Raw genomic sequence first — 21697 nt, 5'->3', positions numbered from 1 at the left:
TCAGGCTTAGGAGCCTGAAGAGAAGGGTAGGATAAGTGGATCCATAAGTTCTGCCTGCACAGGCAGGGTGGGTAGGAAAAGGCATTCATGGTCTCTTTGTGTACAAGAACTCGGGGCCATCAAATAAACTAACAGGAGCCAGACACAGAACAAACAAAAACCCCTCTCGCAGCACGGGCTGACCTGTGCAAGTCCTCCCCACGGGAGGGAGCGGCTGTTACAGGTTCGCAGGGGGACTGGGCAAGTTCATGGAAAAGAAAATTACCGAGATCTCCATTCCAGAGAAAACCCGTTAGTGGAGGCACTGAACTGACATCTGGCTCTCGAAGTTTGCACCCCTCGAACGGTTGGTGGCTGGGAAGGTACTGGGAGACGTACCATAGTTAATCACCCTGCACTTGCACTTTCCTAGGCATCTATTTTGGACATCTCTTGGAAAAACTACAGTAGTCTGGATGGCCCTTGGTCTGATGCCCTGCAGCAGGGCTGCTTCAAGGAGATGTCACCCAGAGGCTGCCCTCAACACATCTTCTTACAGACAGCAGGAGGAACAACTGCGGCTTTTAACCAACTGCCCTCTCGTGAGACCTCAGTCTACCACTTTGGACTTGGTCAAATGAGGGATTTGACCTGCTTTCCCGGCATAAGGGCAAGAAAAATGACCTAACAGGTCCTGAAATAATGTGGCCTTTCGTCATTTAAACGTGTTCTTTCCCACTAAGCAATGAAAGTAGCAGAGATGCTGTTCTCAAAAGTACCTCAAAAGAATTATCTCCTTCCTCTGATATAAACGATGGGAAGCAAGAGGTGAGCCAGAGACATGGCATTTGCAATTCTCCATTTCCAGTCTTCAGTGGGAAGAAATGTTGACGATTCGCATTGTGCTCTGACACAACCGCTTCACCTCAGTGCAGCTTATGCTAATCACTTGCAAGAATATGCTTGTTTGCTCCGTGCGTGCCTAGCATATTCCTTGTATCTAAGCTTGATAGATGAAATATTGCTTATATGACAGTGCAGATTGGGCTGACAGAATCAACGGCTGGTTGGCCGAGTAATCCAAGCAAACAGAAATACTGTTTGCCATAAAAGAGACCTGAGAAGTTCCTCATACAATATTGCCTAGATATTTTTATACCAACTCACTCCCTTTCTGCTTAGCACGTCTTTAATCTCTCAGGCCGACACAGGAAATAGAAGATCCATCTCTTTGCCCAAAGCAAGGTCAACTCTCCATTCCTGGTAACTGCTTATCTAGTTTGGGCTTACAAACCTTCTGTGATAGAAATCTTACTCCTGGTTTCACTAGCTTTACAGCGCTAGGTTTTTCCTGCTGTCTTTGAGTGCATTTGTGTAGCTGTACACATCTGCCGCCTCCGAGTACGCTCTGAGGATATATATTTTAATTAAACATATTCATCCATGAAGAAGCTGGATTCCTACTGCTACTGTTCAACAAGTGCATATGGCCGGCCCCAGGATTTATCCGTGCATGCACTGCAATCGGAACCGTTCCTTGTGTGCTCTCCCTTCCGAACGGCTCCTCCAAGGAGCGAAGCCGTGAATGCGAGCTGGCTAGCTCTGACAAGATGGTCACTTTGCCTAGCTGGGACATCGGACCTGAAGCGATCCAGTCAGTCGATCAGCTTGTCTCCATTCCCCTGACACGATCTCCTCAAGCTCCATTCCCTGTTGCACTTGAAGACGGTACCTTATGGCTGGGTTTGTTGCACTGTGCCCAAAACTCAGTCGAGGAAGGGGGGAAGCAGCGGGAGGAACAGCCGAGTGGCTGAAGTTGCCATTTCCTTTGCTGTTCAGCACCATCGGGAGGAGAATGTTTTCTGTTCTCCACCCGCAGGAATCTATATCATAGCCCTGCCCCCAGATACTACCATGCTCCCAGGAAAGCCATCCCTTCGCTGCGCAGGTACTCCATAAAGATAAAGCTCTTGTGGGTGTACAAGGTTCAGCCTTTAGATAGGCCCCAGTTACAGCAGAACATTTCTGAACCTGCTAAAATTCTCCGTAAGCACACAGGACACGCTGAGGAGGAATGGGTTTAAGCGTGTATTTAACATTAAAGGGAGGCTTAAGGGCTTTGCTGCTGGGAGAAGGGAAGGACGTTTTGTTTGCAGCGTGCCTTGTCCTGCGTGGGAAGATGTTGCTCGTCTGCTACCGAGCTCCAGAGAGCCTTTCTGGTATCTCTTGGGACTGATTTGAAGCAGCAGACACCAGGATCTGGGACCTCATGGCAGGCTTTTTTTTTTAACACTACAGATCTTTTCTCTCAAAAGTCTGGCACCTGAAATACCAGCAAGCAGTCTCCACCCATACCCCAAGGGACTGTTCTTTGTGCACTCCTGTGCACACAGCGTATGGAACAGAGACAAGCTGCAACCGAGCTGCCCCCTGCACCTCGGCAGCTCCTCATGCCTCGCACACTCAAGCCATGCAGGGGGCTGGTGCCTTCCAGACGCGGTTAGCAATGGGGGATTAGCTTTTGAATGTGTTGAAATATCCTGGTTGCTTCCCCCAGCCATATGTAGGGGATGATAACCACAGCGGGGCACCTCTGAATGATCAGATGCTTTGTTTCTCCGGGAGCCTTGTCTGCAGGGTGGGACCAGGAGAGGCAGAGGGGGAAATCAAGAGGAAATCGAGTTGCTGTCAGTAAATATGGAGAGTTTCTCCCTGGAGGGACTCACAGGCAGCCAAGAGGGGAAATGGGTGGGAAATTGGGAGGGGATCTTGTCCTTCAATTTAAGCGTGGGATCAAAGCTCAGCTGAAGTTGGAGAGGTTCTGCCATTGATTTCTGTTTGTCTTTCCACCTTTCCCTTCTGTGTCACATATTCTGTCCTCCTGTTATCTGCTCTAGGGATACCCAAATACCCCACAGCTGAGCTCAGATCTCTTTGTAGGGGATAATGCTGTGGCTTTGCCAGACAGATACTGAAGTGCCTTGAGAAACCAGAAAGATGGGTACTTAACATAGCATACGACTAGCAGGAAGAAGTAAACCCCTCCAGATCCTCTGCTAGGAAGTTGAGAGCAGCCCCAAAACATTCACATGTAGAAGATCTCCGTGCCCTTTTAATAGCTTTCCTTACTTGCTCAAGCTTTCAAAGACTGGAGCAAGAAAATCCATAACTGATGGAGATTGTCCACAGGAAATCTACCCAAATTGGCTTTGGGATCGCATTGCAACTGCCTGAGGAAGGAGGCTAGGTTCAAACAGAACCGTTCAGACCAGTCTGTAACTTCCTTCACGTCCCTAGGAAGGTTCACAGACTCTTCAGAAGAGCCACCATGTTCTGCTGACCTCTGGGAGGCTTTGCCTTGTACTGCAGCTCCCGGGTGATGGTCACACACCGAAGCTGCGTGTGACATGGACGCCCTCTAAAGGGAAGAGCTGAGAAGACTTCATTGAGTCCCACACAGGCGAAGTTGCAGAGATTTGGGAGAGCGTGGGCATGGGCGAGGCGACGACCATCTCTCTTCATCCAGTCTTTGTTCTGCCTCTAGAATACACTTGGAAGCACTGCCTATGAACAGCAACCGTGAATAATTATAGCCAATCTTCTGCACACTTAGCTTACGCCTTTCTACCGAGACTTTTTTTTTGAGCCACTTCATTACTCAGCACCTGGCAGAACGTATCCATTTCTAGCCACAAGCAGTTCAGTCCATGGTCTGAGCAGCTTCAGCCCAAAAATCAAGATGGTGACAAATCCCTCAGTACACCCAAGCCTATGTCTTCTCTCCTTCCAGGATCTGAACCCTGCACAACGAGCAATTTCAGTTGTTTCATTTTATAAAAAAACTGATGTCCCTTGGGGACTTAGAGGGCTAATTGTAGTTGTGGGGGGTTATGTATTTTATTTATTTGGAAAGCTAAAAGTCATCAGGCAGATTGCCAGCCGCATCTTCACGGAGCAAAGGCCGCAGCAACGAAGGCTGTGATAATCACCGCCGCTCTGTATCGTCGTCTGCCTTCCCACCAGGCCAAACACTCGTGCCACAGGCTCCTGCGGGGCAGGAAGGTGCTGAAGCTCTCTCACATCCTCATGCCAGAGGATGGGACTTGCTGCAGGCTGCTGCCTCCAGGCTCCCGCCCAACCCACCGCGGCAGCTGCTGGGCTTTCTGCGGCTAGCAGAGGCCACAGAGGGCTGGGGAAGACCTCAGTCAGCCACTTAGGTTGCAAGCGGCTTATTTTTAATAGCACGTTGGCATCTCTTTACAGCCGCCTTGCACCACTAAAAAAAAAAACAAAAAAAAACAAAAAGTGCCTCTTGCAGCCTGCTGACTTTTTAGGAGAGAGTTTTAAGAAACAACATGGGCCATTCTGGAAGGCAAAGGACTCACCAGTTGGGTTAAATCTATGCTCTTGGGGGAAAAAAAAATAAAAAAATCAGGTTCTAAACCAGGAACAAGGCCAGGAGGATCCACGAGCTAAAAATAACCGTGAAGTCATGCTGCCTTTCCCTGGGAACTCATCTGCCTTGCCTGGAGAGGGGCCTCCCGGAGCGCAGGGCCGGCTGGTGCAGGGAGCAGCACGGAGCCATGTCCCCGCCGTCGGAGGGAATCCAGGAGCAGAGGGACACTGAGCTCCGCGGCAGCGCTTCCCTCCAGCTCAGGGGACTCAGCTGTTCGGGGTAACACGAGGTGCTGTTTTCAGGCTCAGCAGCCAGGTCAGACCACAGCGCTGGCCACGCCGTACAACGCCGACGCAGGAAGCGTACTCCCGCTGTCGCTGTGAGGAACCGGGCAGCTTTCCACGAGCACATCTTCAATTCAAACGCCCCAAGGGACTGCGGATCCCCCACTTCTCTCAGGTATTTTAGGGTGACACTGGTTAAATACAGGACTTTTATCTGTACTCAGACTTCTCCGCTTTCAGTCTCGAGTTTGTCTGCTTTCCATTTTCAGTCACTGGAGCTTTTCACCACAAGGGCGGATAAAGCTTTGGGGCAAAAAGTGGCTCTCAGCTACTCCAATTTTTCCTCCCCTTGATTCTGTTTAAGCTTTGTTATTGTTCATAAGCTAAACAGGATCCTATAGATTTCATGGCAGGTCTTAACAGCGAGGAACACAGTGCACACTGGAAGCATCACATATTCGAAGCATGGCACATACGTTTACTAACTAACCTCTGACTAACCCCCAATCTCCAGCTAATTAGCCTTTTTTGCAGTGTGCCCCTTCCTACACGAGCTAAGCCTTGTTCGGCCTTCGGAAGCATTTAGCGTGCTAAGTTCAACCAGCGTGTTTCCCTAGCAAACCGGGCACACGCCGTTAACGAGCACACGCCGTTAACGAGCAGCACCATGCCGCCAAAGCTCGGCGTGCCGAGCCCGGAGCTCACACGCCGCCATCCCCCAGGCTGACCCCATCCCCGCACCGCCTGCTGAGCCCTCGGCCGAGGCCCCAGCTGCAGAAGGGGCCTCTGGAAGAGTCAGTCCTCACCCTAGCGCGACACGACACCCGCCTCCGTCCATCCTCCTCTCCTTTCTCTACCCCAGCAGACACGGGACGGAGCCAGGCAGCTCCTGCCACAGGAGCCCTGGCCCCCGCACGGTCCCACCTCGTCCTCCCCCCTCGCTCCCGGGGGCCGGCCCCGAGGGCAGGGTGCCCCCGGCCGTACGGAAGGAGGGCCCGGAGCAGGGGGGGGGGGAGCACGGAGGGGCTGGTCGGGCCCGGCGGGACAGGCCGCGGCGGGACGGGACTACAGTTCCCATCGGCCCCCGCGCCTCCCGTCAGCCTCAGCGGGCGCGCGCAGCCCGCCCCCCTCTCTCTCCCCCGCCGCTCCGGCTAAACATGGCGGCTCGGTGGTGAGTAGGGACGCGCGCTATCGCCAGCCATCCGCAGGCACGGCTGTCCCGAGGGGCTCGGGGACAGCGCGAGGGGGAGCGGGGGACTCCAGCGAACCGCCGAGGCTTCCTATGGGGGGGGGTGGCGAGGCCTCGATGCGCGCCTGCGGGGACGGAATGGTGGCCCCCACCCCGCCATGGCGGGGGGAGGGAGGCGCTGCCGGCTGCCCTGGGCCCCGCGGCTCCTGCTCGCCGTCTGCACGGGGCTCCGGCTGTCGCCGTGCGGGGGATGCTCCTGCTGCACGGCCTGGCCCGGGCGGTGCTGGGCTCACAGATTTTGGCTGCGCTTGGACCGATTCTTCCCCAGCAGCGCCTGCGGGAGGGTGTTCGATACCGCGGCCTGAGCGTGCCCCTCGCCCGGGCAGCAGCCGCCCCGGGTGGGTCCGGCCCGCTCCGGAGCCCCCTCTGCGCCGGCACTCGGCCGAGTTCGATGGGCAGCGAGGGCTCAGCCCTGCTCGCAGCGTGCTCGGAGACAAGCCCCGATGCTGCCCTGATGGCAACGCTCAGGCCGCGGTGTTAAAGACGGAGTCAAGAAGAGGCTTGAGCCCTTGGGGTGGGTGCACGGTACAGGTTTGGCCGCTCTGGAAGCTGAGCTAGTGATGATAAAGTTATCCCTGTCTGAAATCCATCTTTCCTCTGTGGAAGCACCTCTCTGAGGCTCAGCGTTAAGTGCACAAAGGTAAAAAAAGAATGGTCTGTTACGTGGATTAACTGTCCCCTTCCTCTGGTTCAGGGCACAGCATGGTGTCAAGCAAGGGTGGAAACACTCACCTGGCTGGGGACCCGATTCCTTCGCTGGACTGACAGTAAACCTGCACGATGGTGAGAAACACCAGCATCTCTCTTACCGTGGTCTAGTTTTCGCCTCTTGCTGAACTGTGGAAGTAAAGACTCATTCTGCTGTGTCAGATGATATCCTTCTGTGCCCCTGGGGCTACTGGGAGGAGAGAGAAAAGCCCAATGGCTTGATTAATGTAATTAAGCCAATCAAGGCTGCAGCTTTGTTGCAGTGGCCACCTGAGTGGGCAGCCCTTTGCTGCCACCGAGCAGGAGTTGAAAGGCAGCACAGAATGAATGGAAATTTAACTGCAGGTGGTGCCCAGCAGACCACCTGCTTGTCAGCGTGGTCAAAGATGAGCAAGAGTAGAAGGGATCAGAAGTAGGAGGGATTGGATGACAGTCCATTATGGGGACACTTGACACAGCTCATCTCATAACTGTATTTGTCACAGAAATAGACCTAGTGAAAGAATAATTGGTCTCGTTCGCCTGCCTGCAGGTGCACTGGGACGGTTTCAGACTTGCATCAGGTTGCTGGGGGTGGGGAGGTGCAGTTCATGCACAGCAAAGGGTCATCCTAGAAAGGACACACCCTGAGGAATCCTTCCCCAGAAGGGATGTGTCTCTCTTCAGTCTGCTGGAATGCATTTCTCAAGATAAACCTGTAGACAGTTTACATCCTGGATGAACAGATTGTTCTTGTGTGCAGGGAGGGAGTTGGGTTAAGGTGTTTCTGTATGACGAGGAGGGGGATGTCTGCTTGAAACAGCTAAAAAGGGTCTAAACCACACAAGTCTCAGAGCTGTTGGGGTTTTTTGCTAAGCAAGGATTTAAATAGCATCCACCTCCCAAAGTTTCTTGTCTCTGAGTGAGACAACTCACTGGCAAACATGTTCCTTTGTCTCCAAGGGACAGGTTTCTGCTCTGCTTAAGTTTGTGAGACCAAAATTGCCTGCGTCTGAAGAGAAAACTTCCTGTCTTTAATTCTTGCTCTGTGACCCAGTGCTGTTTTGTTCAGCAGGGGCGGCGAAGAAATGAGCGGAGGAAAAACTCTACGCGAAGTGCTGTCGCTAACAGTGTTCAGCGCAACTTGTATTGAGGAGGAAATCGGCCTGCAGCATCCTGGGGCTGTGCTGTTGCCCAAAGACAGCTCTGGCAAGAGGGCAGCTGCTGAGTTGGGCTTCAGGCTGGTAAGAGAATGCTTCGGTGTTGCATGTTGCTCGTTTTTAATTTATTAACTGTGTATCAGATCCGTAGGCAGCGTGACTCGTCTGCTGAGCAAAATACCTACTGTTTGACCACGTAACCGGGGAAAATCTAGTCAGCAGGAAGAACACCGGCCGTCGGCATCAGGGCGTCTTTGCTGCGTGTAATTTTGTAGAACTCGCGGAGTTCATACAGCCACGGGCAGGAGGGAAACTGAGCCCGTGATGTGCTGTTATCCCTGTCTGACAACTTGGCTGTGAGGCAGAAACAGCTGTCCACTGAGGCTTATGTACTTCCCGTTAGCGGGTCTCCTGCCCCTTGCAAAGACTGAGACGACACCAGTGGCACCAGTAGGGCAAAAGCAGCGCCTCTGCCCTTTCCTCCTGCCCTTGGGGTGTGCGGCTGCAGCCCAAGCGCTGTCCCATACCCCCCAGGCTGCTCAGCAGCCAGCTCACCAGAGCCCAGGCACGGTACAGGGACTGTGAGCCCTGGCTGCTGTTGTCATAGCACAGTTTAGATCTGTGGAGAGCTTTTAAGTTGCTTATCCAAACAGTGAGGCACAGTGGAAGGGCAGTTAATTGCGTTTTTATCTCACCTGATACACAGTCACTGAACACACACGCTGTAACAGCACTTTGTCTCTAGGTCGCTGACAGCTGCATTCTAAATAATTTCACGCTTTATTTAACAGAATTTGTATTTGTTTGCAGAAGATCAATAACCTTCACTGACAGCCTGAACCGGCAAACTTGACGAGAGTGGACTTAAGAAACCAAGGTTGGTATGCAGGAGGGGAGGGAATGGCACTACAAGGCAGCAGGCCGGTTGCTCTGTCAGTGCAGCTGTGTTCCACCTACGGCCAGGCACTGGGAAGAGCCCGTGGCTTCCGAGGAGCGAGGGGCAAAAAGCGAAGAGGCAGCCCGATGATAAATGGGAGAAGTAAAAGCTGCTCAGTCCTTTGAGAATAGAGAGGGGCAGGAATCGGTTCAGAAGAAACATTTTCAGGAAACCAATTCCAGCGTTGCTTTGTGGTGTCTCCTGACTCCAGAAGCAGCAGAAGGAAGATTGTTCTGGAGTGGGTCTGGATACGGTGTGAAATGGCCGCCTGTGCCTAACGGCAGGCTCCGCCTCGCCGCTGGGTGCTTGCTGCCGCCCCATCACGGGTACCTTCCCAGTAAAGCCAAGGAGGATTTGGGGTACTAGTGCCAGTGGCTTGGGGGGAGCAAGTTTTTGACTCCTGAGACCTCTACTCTCGGTTAAATCGTGCAAATCAGGAACTTGTCAGCTGACAGTTGCTTTCCTCTGACACTGTCTTTTTTTCCACTAGGACCTGATCTGACAGCTGGCTGGAGGATAAAGTGGTTCCCTGCTGTCTTCTGTTCCAGAATAAAATAAGAGATGGAAAATCCTGGGAGCTGAAGTTGGGTTTTGTTTGGTTATTTTTATAAAGGTTATGTACTTGAACAGCAATGGTTCTGAGCAGGTAGGTGGGATTTGGGGTTAAAAAGCTTTCTGAAATTCAAGCGGTTGTGAGCTTACCCTTCATAGCAAAACCTGCTCCTCCCTAAAGACTTCAGTGCCTGCAGCCGCTGAAAGTTGAAGAAAAGCAATTCCTGGTACCAGTGGGACAAAACTACTTGTGGCTAAGCCAGGACTGGTCACAGAAATGGTTCTTGTGGTCTGCTCGGAAGCTCAAAGGTGAGGGAGAAGTGAGAGGCAGTAGTACAGCCGGCAGCTTCCTTGTCTGGTAAGATGGAGTGAGTTTCACTCCAGGGCTAGGCTGCACCCTTAGCTAGAAAGCCTCCCTTTGTGAGATGAGGGAGGAGGGCGTGCGTAGTCGTTCCTGATGTGCACAGACAGCTCTGCCCGTGAGCTGGATGGCATTCCTGGCACCATGCTGCCCTGCGACAAGCGCTTGGTTTTTAAAACCTGTTCTTTCTGCTCTGTGTCAAGGCGCTGCCGACTGCCCTGTTCAAAGCATGGGCTGTGCTCAGGCTTGGCCAGAGCTGGTTTGAGGAGGTTTTGGTGCTGTCTTGGTCAGGTGATGTGAGAATCGGGCTCGTTCTTGTCATGAAAGGTTTTGCTGAGTGCTTGTGAATGAAGAAAACAGGCCTGACAGGCTGCCTCGGTACCATTGCAAGGTGGCTCTGATGCAAACAAAGGCAAATTTGAGACCTGGGAACACAGGATGGGCTCCAAGCTAGAGATTACATCTGAAACGGGCGTATAGACTAACCTGCAATGCTCATTTGAACTGGCTGAAAGCAGCCTGCTGGGAGCTGGAGGGGGTTTTGAGGTTCCCTGGCTCAGGGCCACGATATCTCTCGCCATCTCTGCAGTTAAATCGTTCCTCCCCAGCTGACATACAGCAAAAGCATCCCAAGTGGAAAACGGCCATGCTCAGAGCTGCTCCCAGCGAGCCAGCAGAGCCTCCCTGCCAGCCCAGGTCACGGCTGAACCCCGCTGCCATTCCCATCCCTGCCTCTGGGGCCCTTCCCCGGTCGAAGGCTCGCTCCACGATGTGCTACAGCTCATCTGCGGGAGGGAGGAGGGCTCGTCCCCACCGAGTTCATGAGAACAACAGAAAGGGCAGAAAAGAAAACGATCATTCAACATTTATATGATTGCACAGAGCGGGGACGTGTCCCAGATGCCGCCGCTCACTGCCATGCCGTACCAACCCTCCGGCACCGCCGCTGGAGCAGCCTCCCCGGTGGCCCTTCCGCAGCGGCGCTGGCTGACACGGGGTGGCTGAAGGGTTCAAGCCCTTCGCCTCCCTCGTTTTCAAAGAGTCACTCTCACTTAGACTCACCCCACGGTGAGCTGGCAGGTTCCCTCACCCACCTGGCACGGGGCTGCCTTCTCAAAGCACTGGAGACACCACGTGGTGCCCGTGCAAGGGAACAAACCCAGCAGACCCGTAGCCAGCTCTCGTCTCCAGGGTGCTCCAAGGCCAGCCACGTTTCTGACGTCCCCGCTGAGCTGCAGTACCCCTGCTCTTGGCTGATGGCTTTTTAAGACCCTTGGTTGATGGCACCATGACCTAGAGAAGGGGAAAACGCCAGGGCACACTGTGCATCTGTCACAGGAGAGCGTGGCCCAGCCGCTCCCTTTCCAGCTGATCATGGAGGCAACCAGGTTCTTCTGGAAAGCAGCTCATGGCAACCTAGAGCTGGCTGGAGTCCGGGCTTTCTGCAGTCTTGGGGGGAGGTGTTCTCCAAACACACCACCTTCCTGTTAGCTGGATGAGCTATTCTCCACGCCAGGGATTCGTCGTGCCTGGTGTGGTCCCACCACGGTGCCGAGCAGTGGAGCCAGAGTGGGATGGCAAGGTGAAGGGCGTTTTCCAGCCAGAGGCTTCCAGATGTACACATCTCCAGCGTCCTCTTCCAGCATCGCCCAGCCCCTCGCGTGCTTCACAGGGGCCACTGCTGCCCCCCAGCTGCGTTTGTGGGGCTGGGAGGTCACAGCCACGTGCCGTGGTGCTCCTTGGTGCTCCAAAGGCCACGTTCAATCACAACGAGCCACGAAACATTGCCGGAGATCCCCGAGGAAATGCAATATTTCTCTCCCAGCTTCGGCTTGCCCCTTACCACCACACCGCTGCCAGCTGGAGTGCGGCGGGTCTGCTCCCTGGGCGGGCTGGCCAGCTGGGAAAAGCCCTCAGGAGGGAGAAGGTGGCCTTCGGGAAAGAGGAGAAGAGCCACAGGAGTCCTTGGACTTGCCCCCGTGGCCGCCCGCCTGGCCTCACCGCTGGTAGAGGGTCATGATCCCTGCCCGGTGCAGGCTCCTCCACAGCGCCGCCTCCAGCATCATGTCGTGGTTGGCGTAAAACACCAGCGGTTTCTTCTCCAGCTCGTAGTAGTGGTCTGAGAACTGCTCGTAGTTGGTGGTGATGAACCCGTAGGCACTGACCTGTGGGACAGACGGACAAAAGACAAGCTCAAGAATCCACCTCGGGTGACCCGTGCAGCACCCCCACCACCCCCCTCCAGGGGCAGGCGGCGTAGGACAGCCACCAGGACACGCCGGTCCCCACCAGGAGCCTTCCAGCAGCTGTTCACAAGCCCCCAGCAGCCAAAGCGGGGGATGCCCTTGCCCCCAGAAGGAAGGTGGCCCCGCGGCCTCTTACCTGGTCGCAGGTGTGGAGCGCGGTGAGGAGCATGAGGGCGCCGGTGCTGGGCATGTAGAGCGAGCCGTACTGCGTGTTCAGCAGCTCCGACTGCAGGAACCTGCCAGAGACACGGCAGGTCGGGGCGGGGGGGCTCATGGCTGCCATGGCACCGCGACCCCCAGCGCCAGACCCGGCAGCACCCAGCACCCATCCAGTCCCCACCAGTGATGCCAGTGCCCGGTAAGGCAGGAGCACCGAGTGGAATGCGGGGGGGCGGGGGGGGGGGGCTGGTGTGGGTTCTCTGATGGCTGCTACGAAGGTTCAGCTCATTTGCCGCGGGTCACCAAAAGGCACCTCTCCGCTGTTCGAAATCGCCACAACCCAGGTGCTGGCTTTCGTGAAAGGTAGGAGAAGACAATCCCTCCGGGCCCTAACTCTGCTCCTGTTAGTCTAGGTCAAAATTGAATTTATTTTGGGAAGTGGGAGGTTGGAGGAGGGGGTGTGAGCTGTGCTGCGGCGAGTGGGAATGGCAGGGGAGAGCCTTGTCTGCAGAGAGCAGGGCAGAGTGGTGCCAGTGGCTGGGGAGGACTGGGACTGCCCTTTGATGCTGGGCAGCCACTGGTCTGTACCGGAGAGAGCAGTGGCAGGAGGCAGGTGGTCTGAGCCCAGCCTGGAGCAGAACTGGGCAGCAGCCGCGGACCTCCTCATCCTCACCTCGCTGTCAGGTACTGCAAGAAATCTGGATGCAGCAGCGTGAACTTCTCTGCCGACGCCTCTGGTCCAAAATACTTCTGTGGCCTGCAGAGGGACGAGGAGAAGGGCAGAATTCGTGTCACGGGAGTCCTGGAGCGACTTGGGGTTTATCCCACCAGGGACAGAGAGGGGGTGAGGGGCAGACAAGTCCTGCTCCCTCCGGTGCATCACCAAAGGTGCTGGGGGGATCTTGGGGGGGTACTTACTCATCCCCCTTGTCCGAACCCTCGGGGACTGGGCTGCCCTGGATGGCTGACTTCAGCATAACGTAGTCACGGACATCCGAGGGGATGAAGATGTACCTCAGGTTCTGCAGGGGGGACACGGATGTGGCACTTGGGGGGGCTTTGGGGCACTGCCAGCACCAATGGGGTGAGGACTGAGGGCTCCTGAGATGGGGAGAAGGTTTGGGGGGCAAGTCCAGCCTCAAGAGACAATTTGGGGTCAGCTCCCCAACAAGCCCTCGGGATCTCACCTTGGCCTGGGGTATCTGGGTGAAGCCATACTCCTCGTAGGCAATGAGGGAGTTCTTCATGGTGTTCACCGTGAAGCCGTAGAAGGAGATCTTGGTCCCGACGTCCTCCTCGAAGCCTTTGATCACAGCGCCGTTGAGCCTGCGGGAAAAAGCACAGGACGCGTGTCCAGGGCTGGCCTCTCCCCAGCACCCATGGCCCCATCCTGCCCGGGACCCCTTCCGCACCTGAAGACCAGGTCGTGGGCATCGATCGCCTTGCCCTGCCGCGAGCCGTTGAGGATGCCGCCGTTGCCCACCACGGCGCAGCGGACGCAGCCCCCGGGGAAGGCGTCCCTGTCGAAGAGGTGCCTGTTGGCGGAGGCGTTGAGGAGCCGGAGGGTGCTGCCCACCACTGGAACGGAGCAGGATGGGGCCGGTCAGCAGGGAGAAGGTGTGCCTCAGCCCGCGTGAGCACGCTTGGTGCAAGAGCCCGCACGGGCAAGCTCACGTGAAAGCACATCGCGCAAGAAAGCTCACACCATCCTGGTGCAGGCGAGGGGTCTGCCGGTGAGGTGGGGAGACACGAGCCAGTCCCTCCTCTCCCAGGCTTGGTGTCACCCTCTCGCAGCCAACCCCCCCCTCCCCATTCCTAAGGCTGCTCCAGTGGCCACCTGAGGCCGTGCAAGGCGCAGGGACACATCCAGACATCTCCAGCCCTGCGGATGTCGCTGCCCATGTCCCCTCCCAACAATGTCTCTTTGCAGCGGCACCGGTTCACTCCCCCCGCGCCGTCCCCAGCACTTCCCAGCCCAGGGATTGAAGCCGGCAGCTGCCGGGAAGAGCAGAGAGTGGGTTTGGGGTAGGAAGGGAAACAATTTCCATCCACAACAATGGTGCGGGTTGTCCAAGCTCCTCCGGCCCCAGTTAATAATCGTGCACACACTGGAGCTTTTATTCGGGGAAAATGTCACAAGATGCAGCAAGCGGCATTTGCAAAGCTGTCCCCTCCACCCCGCACCCCAGGAGGCAGAGTGGGAGGAGATCAAGGTCCGTGGCTCCTCTGCAGAGCTTTTCTGCCTGCCCCATGACTTCAGTCCCTTCTGCTGGGCTCCCTGGGGCCCTCGAGCTGCTCCGCACCCTCCTGTCACCCACCTTGCCCCATCTGCTGCCACCCCCATCCCGGCTGGGTCTGTACCTGCGTGGGACAAGCCTTGCCAGCCATAGGGGACGTGTCGTGTCTTCAGCCTGTCCCAGGTCTCCGGGGTGAAGTGCTGGTCCCACATCAGCACAGGGGTGTCGAAGCGGAAGATCTCCCCAAACTTGGGGTCTGCCTTTGCTCTGGCCGTCACCGAGCGGAGGCATGTGCTGGGCTGGAGGGGACGAGGACCTTGGCTCAGTCTCCAGCCTGGGTCTACCTTCCCTCCAACATCTCCACCCCTCAGCAGGCACCAAGGAGAGGACAAACCCACGGGCAGAAATGTTCCTTGTCCATCACACACTCTGCTGGGTCACCCAGGCAGGGCACTGTCTCATGCCTCACTGTCCTGCTGCAAAACACCCTTTGGTACCCAGCTCACTGGGGCTGGAGGGACCGGGGCTTACAGGGTCACCTGAAAGCATGAGCCCCGTGAAAGATCCAGCACCTTCTAGTGTGGACACCCTGCTAAAGGCCTTTGCCGTATGGGAACAGCCCCAGCGCCCAGGACCGGTCCCTCCCAGAGCCTGGGTCCATCCTCACAAGTCTCCAGCCTGGGCTGGTGGCCTAGGTGTCACGGGGTTGGAGGGAGCTGGTGATGCTGGCTCCAGCCTCCACATTGGGGAATTGCTCCGCGGGGTGCTGCAGCCGCAGCAGGGAGGCCCGGGAGGCCCACGTGCATGGACGGAGGAGGTTGCCCCTCCACACACAACACAAGAGCCCTTCCAGACCATGCTGCTCCTCCTCAGCTTCCCACACAGACCTTCAACCAACAAAACCCACCAAGGAGGGGCACTGGGGACACTAACCGTACCGTGCTAACAATTACCTGCTTTCTGCTGGGCTTGGGCTCCTCCAGCTTGGTGGAAGGCTTGAAGGACTTCCCACTGGGAAGGGGGGAATGTATAGGGGAGTTAAAAATTCATCACTGGGGCACTGGGGAACCCCACAGAGGGCAGGGGGCTCCCAGCTTGTGCCAGGACCACCGTGCACACCTTCCCCCCTTACCTCTCTAAGCTGCCTTCAGGGGTCTCTCTGCGGCCGCCGGCTCGGAGCGATGTCCCCGTCGGAGCCAGGACCAGCGGCTCTGGCTGCAGCAGGCTGGGGGAAGAAGCCAGTTGGGGGCTCAGCCGAGGAGGTGACACTGAGCCGCCGCACCCTGCCACCCCCCTAGCTGCGAGAGCCACGGCCAGGACCGTGTCACCTCCACCGCTGCCTGCACCCACCCCCCCATCTGCACGTGTTTCTGCGAGCAGAGAGCCATGGATTTGCAAAATACCGGGTTTATGCAGAAAGCGGCAACCATCTCCTGATGGGTCCCAACTCCAGGACCCCCACGTGCCAAAACCCGCTGCCTGCAGCATTGAAGGGACCCTGTAGAGACCCCCTGGCTCTTCCCACCATCCCACCCTCCATGAGCCCAGGGGGGACAGGCCTTCGACAAGCTGGGCAGACCAGCAGGACACATTTAGTTGCTGCACTGGAGAAGCAACTGGCAACTGGGATCTGGAGGCTCTCGGGGTGTAGGTGACCCCGCTCTGCCACGGGGCCAGCTGGGGTGTGCCCTGGTCCTTCATTCAGCGCTGGGGGACAGAGGCAGAGGGCTCCCCACCCTGAGCATTTCAGGGTGCCCTGAGCCCCGGGGGGCCAGGCAGAGCAGACCTAGTCTCCCGGGGGGAGATGTGGGGCTGGGGGCCGGGGGCGGGCAGGGTCGCAGCCTGGCAAGCAGGAGGTGGGAGCCCACCGGAGGGGAACAGGCTCCCATTCATCCCCGCACAGAAGGGCCCTTCAGAGCCCCCCGGCGCCTCCTCCAGCCCAGCCGGCAGGTGCTCAGGCCAGAAGGGGGGTATTGTGGAGGAGACAAGGGCCCCCTTGTTACGGGATCTCTGCTCGGGAGCCCGGGGACAGGTAGAGGCAGGTGGGGAGCGGAGCTCTGCCTCCCCCCCCGGCCCCCGCCGGCGCGCCGCTGCCCAGCACAGCAGGCGTTGGGTTTCCGTCCCCGCCACAGCCCCTGTCGACACCAGCAGCACCCACAGCCCTGCTCGGGAGTGGATCCAGACCTGTTTGCCACCCAAACGCTGCTCTGTGCCACCCCAGGGCTATGGCACGACATGGGGGGGGGGGGGGGGGACAGCCCAGCGCCTCGCCTGGGTGCTGGCAGCGGGGGCTGGAGCATCTCCCCAGGCATGGATGGGGAGTCAGAGCCAAGTGGGCTTTAGTCCCAGCTCCCTCCTTGCACCATCCCAGCACCACCAGCTCTGGGCAGGGGATGCCAAGGGCGAAGGCATGTCCCCAGCACTGCTAGCAGAGCAGGGCAGCATTTTAAATGAGACCAGTGCGTCTTGCCTCTGTGTCCCATAAAAAGGCAGCTGCTGCCCTGCAGAGCCCCCACCATTCCAAACACACACTCGCCAGCCCAGGGGCAAGGTCCGCGGCTCAGCCCTGTCCCGTGGCCGCATCCTGCCCTCCAAACACGTACGAAGAGCCAACTTGTTGCGTACAGGAGTGCTGACACCGGGGCTGGCCCCAGAGTCGGGAGAGGGGTCAGGCACGGCGCTGCCCCCACCTCCCCTCACAGCCACCAGCTTATCCCTGAGGCTCCTCCTGGGAGCACCTAAACTGGTGGAGAGGAGGGAGGGCAAATCCCCAGGAGGGTCCACCAAGGTGGGACTGAGCATTCCAGGGAGATGCTGGAGCCGCAGCTTTCTGCGGAGCCCTTCTGGCGCTGCCGTTGTGAACATCGAACTGAGCCCAGCCTGACCAAACTCGCCTGCTCCCTGGGCTTGCGGGCAGGAGCGGAGGGACCTGGCAGGGTCTGCGCACAGCAAGGCACCGGCTGGGAAAGGCCATCCAAAGCCTGTACAAAACCCCGTGGTTACGCTGGAGGCTGCTCTCCCAGCCCATCTCTGCCAGGTACAGGCAGCACACCCTGCTCCAAGCAAAACTCACCCACCCAAGGCTTGCAGCAGCTCCAAGGCGAGCTCTGCGTGCTGAGCCGGCTCAGCGGCAGCGACCTGCCGTGGGACCCCCAAGGAGCTCACCCCCAGCGAGCCGCCCCAGCCCTGCTTGCTCCCTCCATCTCATGCCACGGGAGATCCCCGGCCCATGGGCCTCCTCAGCAGGAGCTTGTTGACACGACCAGCACCCGAACGACGACGGACCAGGGACTGAAGAAACCTCCCTGCTCCAAACCCCAGAGCCAGCTCCTGCCAAGCACAGAACTCCGTGCCGCAGCAACCCCCTGCCCCCAGCACGCAAAGCCCCTGCTTTGGCCACTCACCCTTTTTCTGGACGCGGAGGCGCAGCCCATCACCAAACCCCAAACACACCGTGCCCAGGCTCTCCTGGCCCTGCTGCCTTCCCAGCCCTTCCCCGTCAGGCTCACGAGCCCCAGCTGCACATCTCTGCCCACCCAGCCCCTCCCCAGCCCTCCAAGCTCTCCCACTCGTGTTTCTTGGTACAGAGCTTTCCCTTCCCCTTCCCCGGCTCATCCCAGTCCTGCAGGACAAGGCGAAGACCCGGGCACTGGCAGCAGGAGGGTGCTGTACTTCTTCCTGAGCTGCCAGGGGTGCTGTGGGAGCGCCCAGGGCAGTGCAGGGGGCTCAGACCCCGCTGTGCTCAGGCTGGCTGGAGGGAGGTGGGTGCAGGCTGGGAGCTGGGGCCAGGCACAGCACGTGGCACTTGCTCACCGCTTCTTCCAGGACTTGTGCTGACGTGGTAAAACTCAGCCCCCACGTCAGCACCTCCTTGCGCTCGCATCCCGGCTGTGGGTGCTGGAGCCAGCTCCCCAGCATCGCGGCAGCCATCCTGGCTGTGGCTGCTGCCCAAACCCCTGCCGGGAAGGGCGTGGGGCGGCTGGGTGCCCCCTGCCAAATGGCAGCTCAGCGGCGCATTGGGGAGCCAAACGTTTTGACGTCACCCGCCAGGATGTGGTGAAGCACCTTGTGATGCTTGATTGACTCAGAAGATGACAACCCGCCCCGGGCCCGGCCGATGCACAATGGGGCTCTGGGGAAGGAGTGGCCCATGGCTGCCCAGGCACCAGCGCCAGCCAAGCCCGGGTACACTCTCTCACCACCGTGGCATTCACAAATATGACGTCTCTGGTCCACGGCCACCCCCTTTTTCCAGAAGATAACGCTGTGTACGAGTGTGGCAAGCATAAACTCCGGCCTTATCTTCAGCAAACACTCCAAGGGCCCCGCAGAGCCATTTGAGAGAGCTGAAGCAGCAACGTGAAGTCGCTCTTGGAAGGCGTTTGCTCCATCCCACTGCGAAGGGCCGAGCTCCAGAAAGGATCTTTCTCCAGCACAGAGCCAGAGCAGCACAGCAAGGCTGGTCCAAGCTCCACACTCATCCCATCTGCCCCGATAACAAAGCCACAAGCGGTTCCGGCAGCTCGCCGGCGGGATTTCAGAGAGGTGGCCAGGCAGGAGTGGGGCTGGGCTGTGCCCGGCTGCACCCTGGGGACTCCAGGGATTCGGCTGACTGCAAGGTGGCCAGCTCTGAGGAAACGGGGGCATTTTGCCCATCTCCATAGTGGTTTCACTGCTGCCACCAGCTCTGCACTGAACTGCAGGGGGACTCGGCGTTGCCGTGGGTATCTGGTCTTTGGGTGAGTTGGTGCTGGCAGGAGCCAGCATCAATCCGGGGGTCAGCTTCCTCCCTACTCCCTTCATTCCCCCCTAAGTCTGCACGGAGATACTGCTCACATAAACCTCCCTGCCGAAATGCGGCTGCCTGCACCGACGTGTGAGCACCCGCCACCCTCCCTTTCTGCCCCGATGGCAGGCAGAGCGGGAAGCGTGCGCTCTGATGGTGCATCAGCCATGCGAAACACCAGCCATCCCGGTTCCACCTCCGGACCCAGCCCCGCATCCGTCGCCGGTTCCTCTGGATGCATGGTTCAGGCTGGAGAAGCGGCAATCACGGGGCGGCGTGTTTGTAAACACAGGGAATCGGAGCGAACAGGACTCGCGCTCGTTTGGGTCTATCTTTAGTGCTTGGATTAAAGCCAAGAGGAAAAGTCCAGGAGAGCTCTGGAGCGCAGCTCAGCTCCCCGTTACCTCGCCCTGGGCGCCTCGCTGGGGCTGGATGAGCTGACCCTTGGTCCCACCGCTCATGGGGTGGGAGTCCGAGCTGGGTCTGTGGTGGGGGCACCCGGGGCTGGGGCAGGTGCAGGCAGGGCCAGGCGGTGGCTGAGTGACCTGCAGCCTGCCACATGGTGGGGGGAACCTGCTCCCGGCTCCCACCCCATGGGTCTCCTCTGCACCCTGCAGAGGCTGGGCCACGGACCCTGGACCAGGGCAGGGCTGGTTTCCATTCCCAGCTCCAGTGCAGTCCTTGGGCACGTCCTGTTGTCGTCATGGGCCTCAGTTTCCCCTCTCATGGCCATCAAGCTCTTTGCGAGGAGCTGCTCCACACTTCAGCCGCAACCTGCCCCGAGCACTGTGCGGGGTGGGGCTGATGCTGCTCACCCAGCACAGCCGAGGGTGGAAACAGCCAACCTCTGCCCAGGCTGCTGGGGATACTTCTGCTCTGCCAGCCCAGCAGGAGAGGGGATCTCTGCCCTGGGCAGGACAGGAGGGGGCAAGGAGAGCTCCTAGCTCCCAGCTGGGGAAGAGAGAGCATCTGACCCCCAGGGCAGCCCAGCCAGCTGCATCCCCAGAACTCCCAGAGCAAATCTGGCTGCACTCAGCTCACCCCGTGCAGGACCGGCTCCCGTCCCCACAGCATCCTCCATTACTGGGCAGCACCCAGGCAGCGGGGCTCTGTCGCACCAAAGCACCCAAGAGCAGCCAGTGTGGAGGCAAGGGCCACCCGCAGCACTCTCCTGGTACACTGCCTGCTGCTCGCAGGGGAGGAGGGCGGCTGGTCCTGCAGGCCAAGGGCTGTGCAGGCTCCCTCACCCCCTGCCCGCTCAGCCACCCTCCCCAGCACTCCCCAGGGCGCCCTGGGGGACCCCAGCACCCTCGCCTGCCTGGCACCGGGGAGACTTGGGGAAGGGGCTTGGGGAGGTTGGGGGAGGCAGGGAAGGCAGACGGGACCACAAAGGGGGAGGTGAAAATTGCTGGAGTTTGGGGAATGCTGCAGCCCTTGGGAGTTTGCAAGCGGTGGGGCAGGAGGTCGCCCTGGGGAGCCAAGCGGGCTGCAGGCAGCTCTGCCTGCCCCTGCAGCAGGGGGGGTCAGCACAGCTCCACAGGGGCCAAACCCCCCCCCAGCTCCGATCCTGAATCAGCCCAGCGGGGACATGCGGGGCTCGCAGAGGGTCTGGCTGGAGGCTGAAGGGGGTTTGATCCTGCCGGGGGCTGAACACTGGACCCAGCAATGGTTTCTTTACGCTGGGATGGGCTGAACTCATGTGGGGACCCCTGCAGCCCCCCACGGCCCTGGGGTCCCGCTCTGGGCACCCTAAGGCTTGGCTAGCGGCCGTGGGCAGGACCCGGTGCCCAGGACGTTTCGGGGCGGGGGGGGGGGGGGGGGGGGCAGAGCCTGCTCCAAGCCCATTTCTCAAACCAGCCAACAACCAGCAGCACAGCTGGGAGAACCTCCACTAAGGGGCCCCCACCAACACCCCAATTCCCCCTCCCCATCCCAGCGCATGGTACCTCATGCTGGATTTGCACATCTCTGCTTCCCACCCCCCCTTCCCCGTCCCCCCCCCTTACCTGGCTATGATCCTCTGGCTGGTGGGCGACTCCACCGTAGCGTAGTAGTGCCCGTAGAGGAGCAGGGAGGATGTTAGACCAGCCAGGAGCAAAAGGCAGAGCCGTTTCCAGTGCGGGGACCCCATCCCAGGCACTTCAACTGGGAAGCAAGCCTGGAGCAGAGCCGGCAGGCAGGAGGGTGGGAGCCCACCGTCCCGCCGCTGACTGCGAGGGGCCCCTGCAAACTTCCCAGCCCCTCTCCTCTCCTGGTCCGGTGGGTGCAGACGCTGCTCCAGCCTGGCTCCGTCCTGCCCTGGCTGCCCAGTTGCACCTTGGAGCAGGCTGGGATATTCCTCCGGAGCGGTGGGAGGGAGGGTGTGAGCCGGAGGGAGGAGGCACCAGGCTGACTGGTTCAGACTTGCTGAGAAAAAAAGCACTTTTGAGCTGCTTTTTTTCTCCGAGCTGAGGATTAAACATTTACTCAGACCAGCAAGGAAATGTGCTTTTTTTTTTTTTTTTTTTTTTTTTTTTTTTTGCCTCCTTTTCATCCCACCCACCCACCTCCAGCTCCCAAAGAGGTTCCCCCTTTCTGTAACTTTCTTGTTCGGCTAAAACACGTGCCTTCGTGACCGGCTGTTTCACAACCAGCCCACGCCAACACCCGGCGACCCCTCGGTGC

General features: G+C 58.5%; 1 protein-coding gene, 1 long non-coding RNA gene and 1 other non-coding gene across 4 annotated transcripts; 2 read left to right on the top strand and 1 right to left on the bottom strand.

The window, feature by feature from the left end:
- The first annotated feature begins 5793 nt into the window (after positions 1-5793).
- Positions 5794-9273, top strand: LOC147414441 (uncharacterized). Of its 2 annotated transcripts, none has more exons than XR_015183907.1 (5): positions 5794-5830; positions 6603-6691; positions 7671-7839; positions 8566-8632; positions 9183-9273. It is a non-coding gene; the product is annotated as an uncharacterized LOC147414441 (long non-coding RNA). The 2 variants fall into 2 exon arrangements; XR_015183908.1 differs by having other exon boundaries at positions 7668-7839.
- On the top strand, positions 6458-6532 carry LOC147414442 (small nucleolar RNA R38). The gene has a single exon (XR_015183912.1). It is a non-coding gene; the product is annotated as a small nucleolar RNA R38 (small nucleolar RNA).
- A 2305-nt stretch (positions 9274-11578) lies between the features above and the next one.
- On the bottom strand, positions 11579-21164 carry ST6GALNAC2 (ST6 N-acetylgalactosaminide alpha-2,6-sialyltransferase 2). The gene is made up of 10 exons (XM_086473751.1): positions 21040-21164; positions 15380-15472; positions 15201-15258; positions 14372-14546; positions 13423-13588; positions 13198-13336; positions 12929-13032; positions 12684-12767; positions 11988-12087; positions 11579-11770 (listed from the first exon to the last, which is right to left on the bottom strand). The coding sequence occupies exons 1-10, from the start codon at positions 21162-21164 to the stop codon at positions 11603-11605; spliced, it is 1212 nt and encodes a 403-aa protein (XP_086329877.1). The 3' UTR covers positions 11579-11602.
- Between the last annotated feature and the right edge of the window lie 533 nt (positions 21165-21697).

This window comes from Leptosomus discolor, chromosome 15, assembly GCF_034619465.1.
Source record: "Leptosomus discolor isolate bLepDis1 chromosome 15, bLepDis1.hap2, whole genome shotgun sequence".
Classification (NCBI taxonomy): Eukaryota; Metazoa; Chordata; class Aves; order Leptosomiformes; family Leptosomidae; genus Leptosomus; species Leptosomus discolor.
Note: the sequence above shows the minus strand (reverse complement) of the source record. Positions and strands in the feature narration are given on the sequence as shown.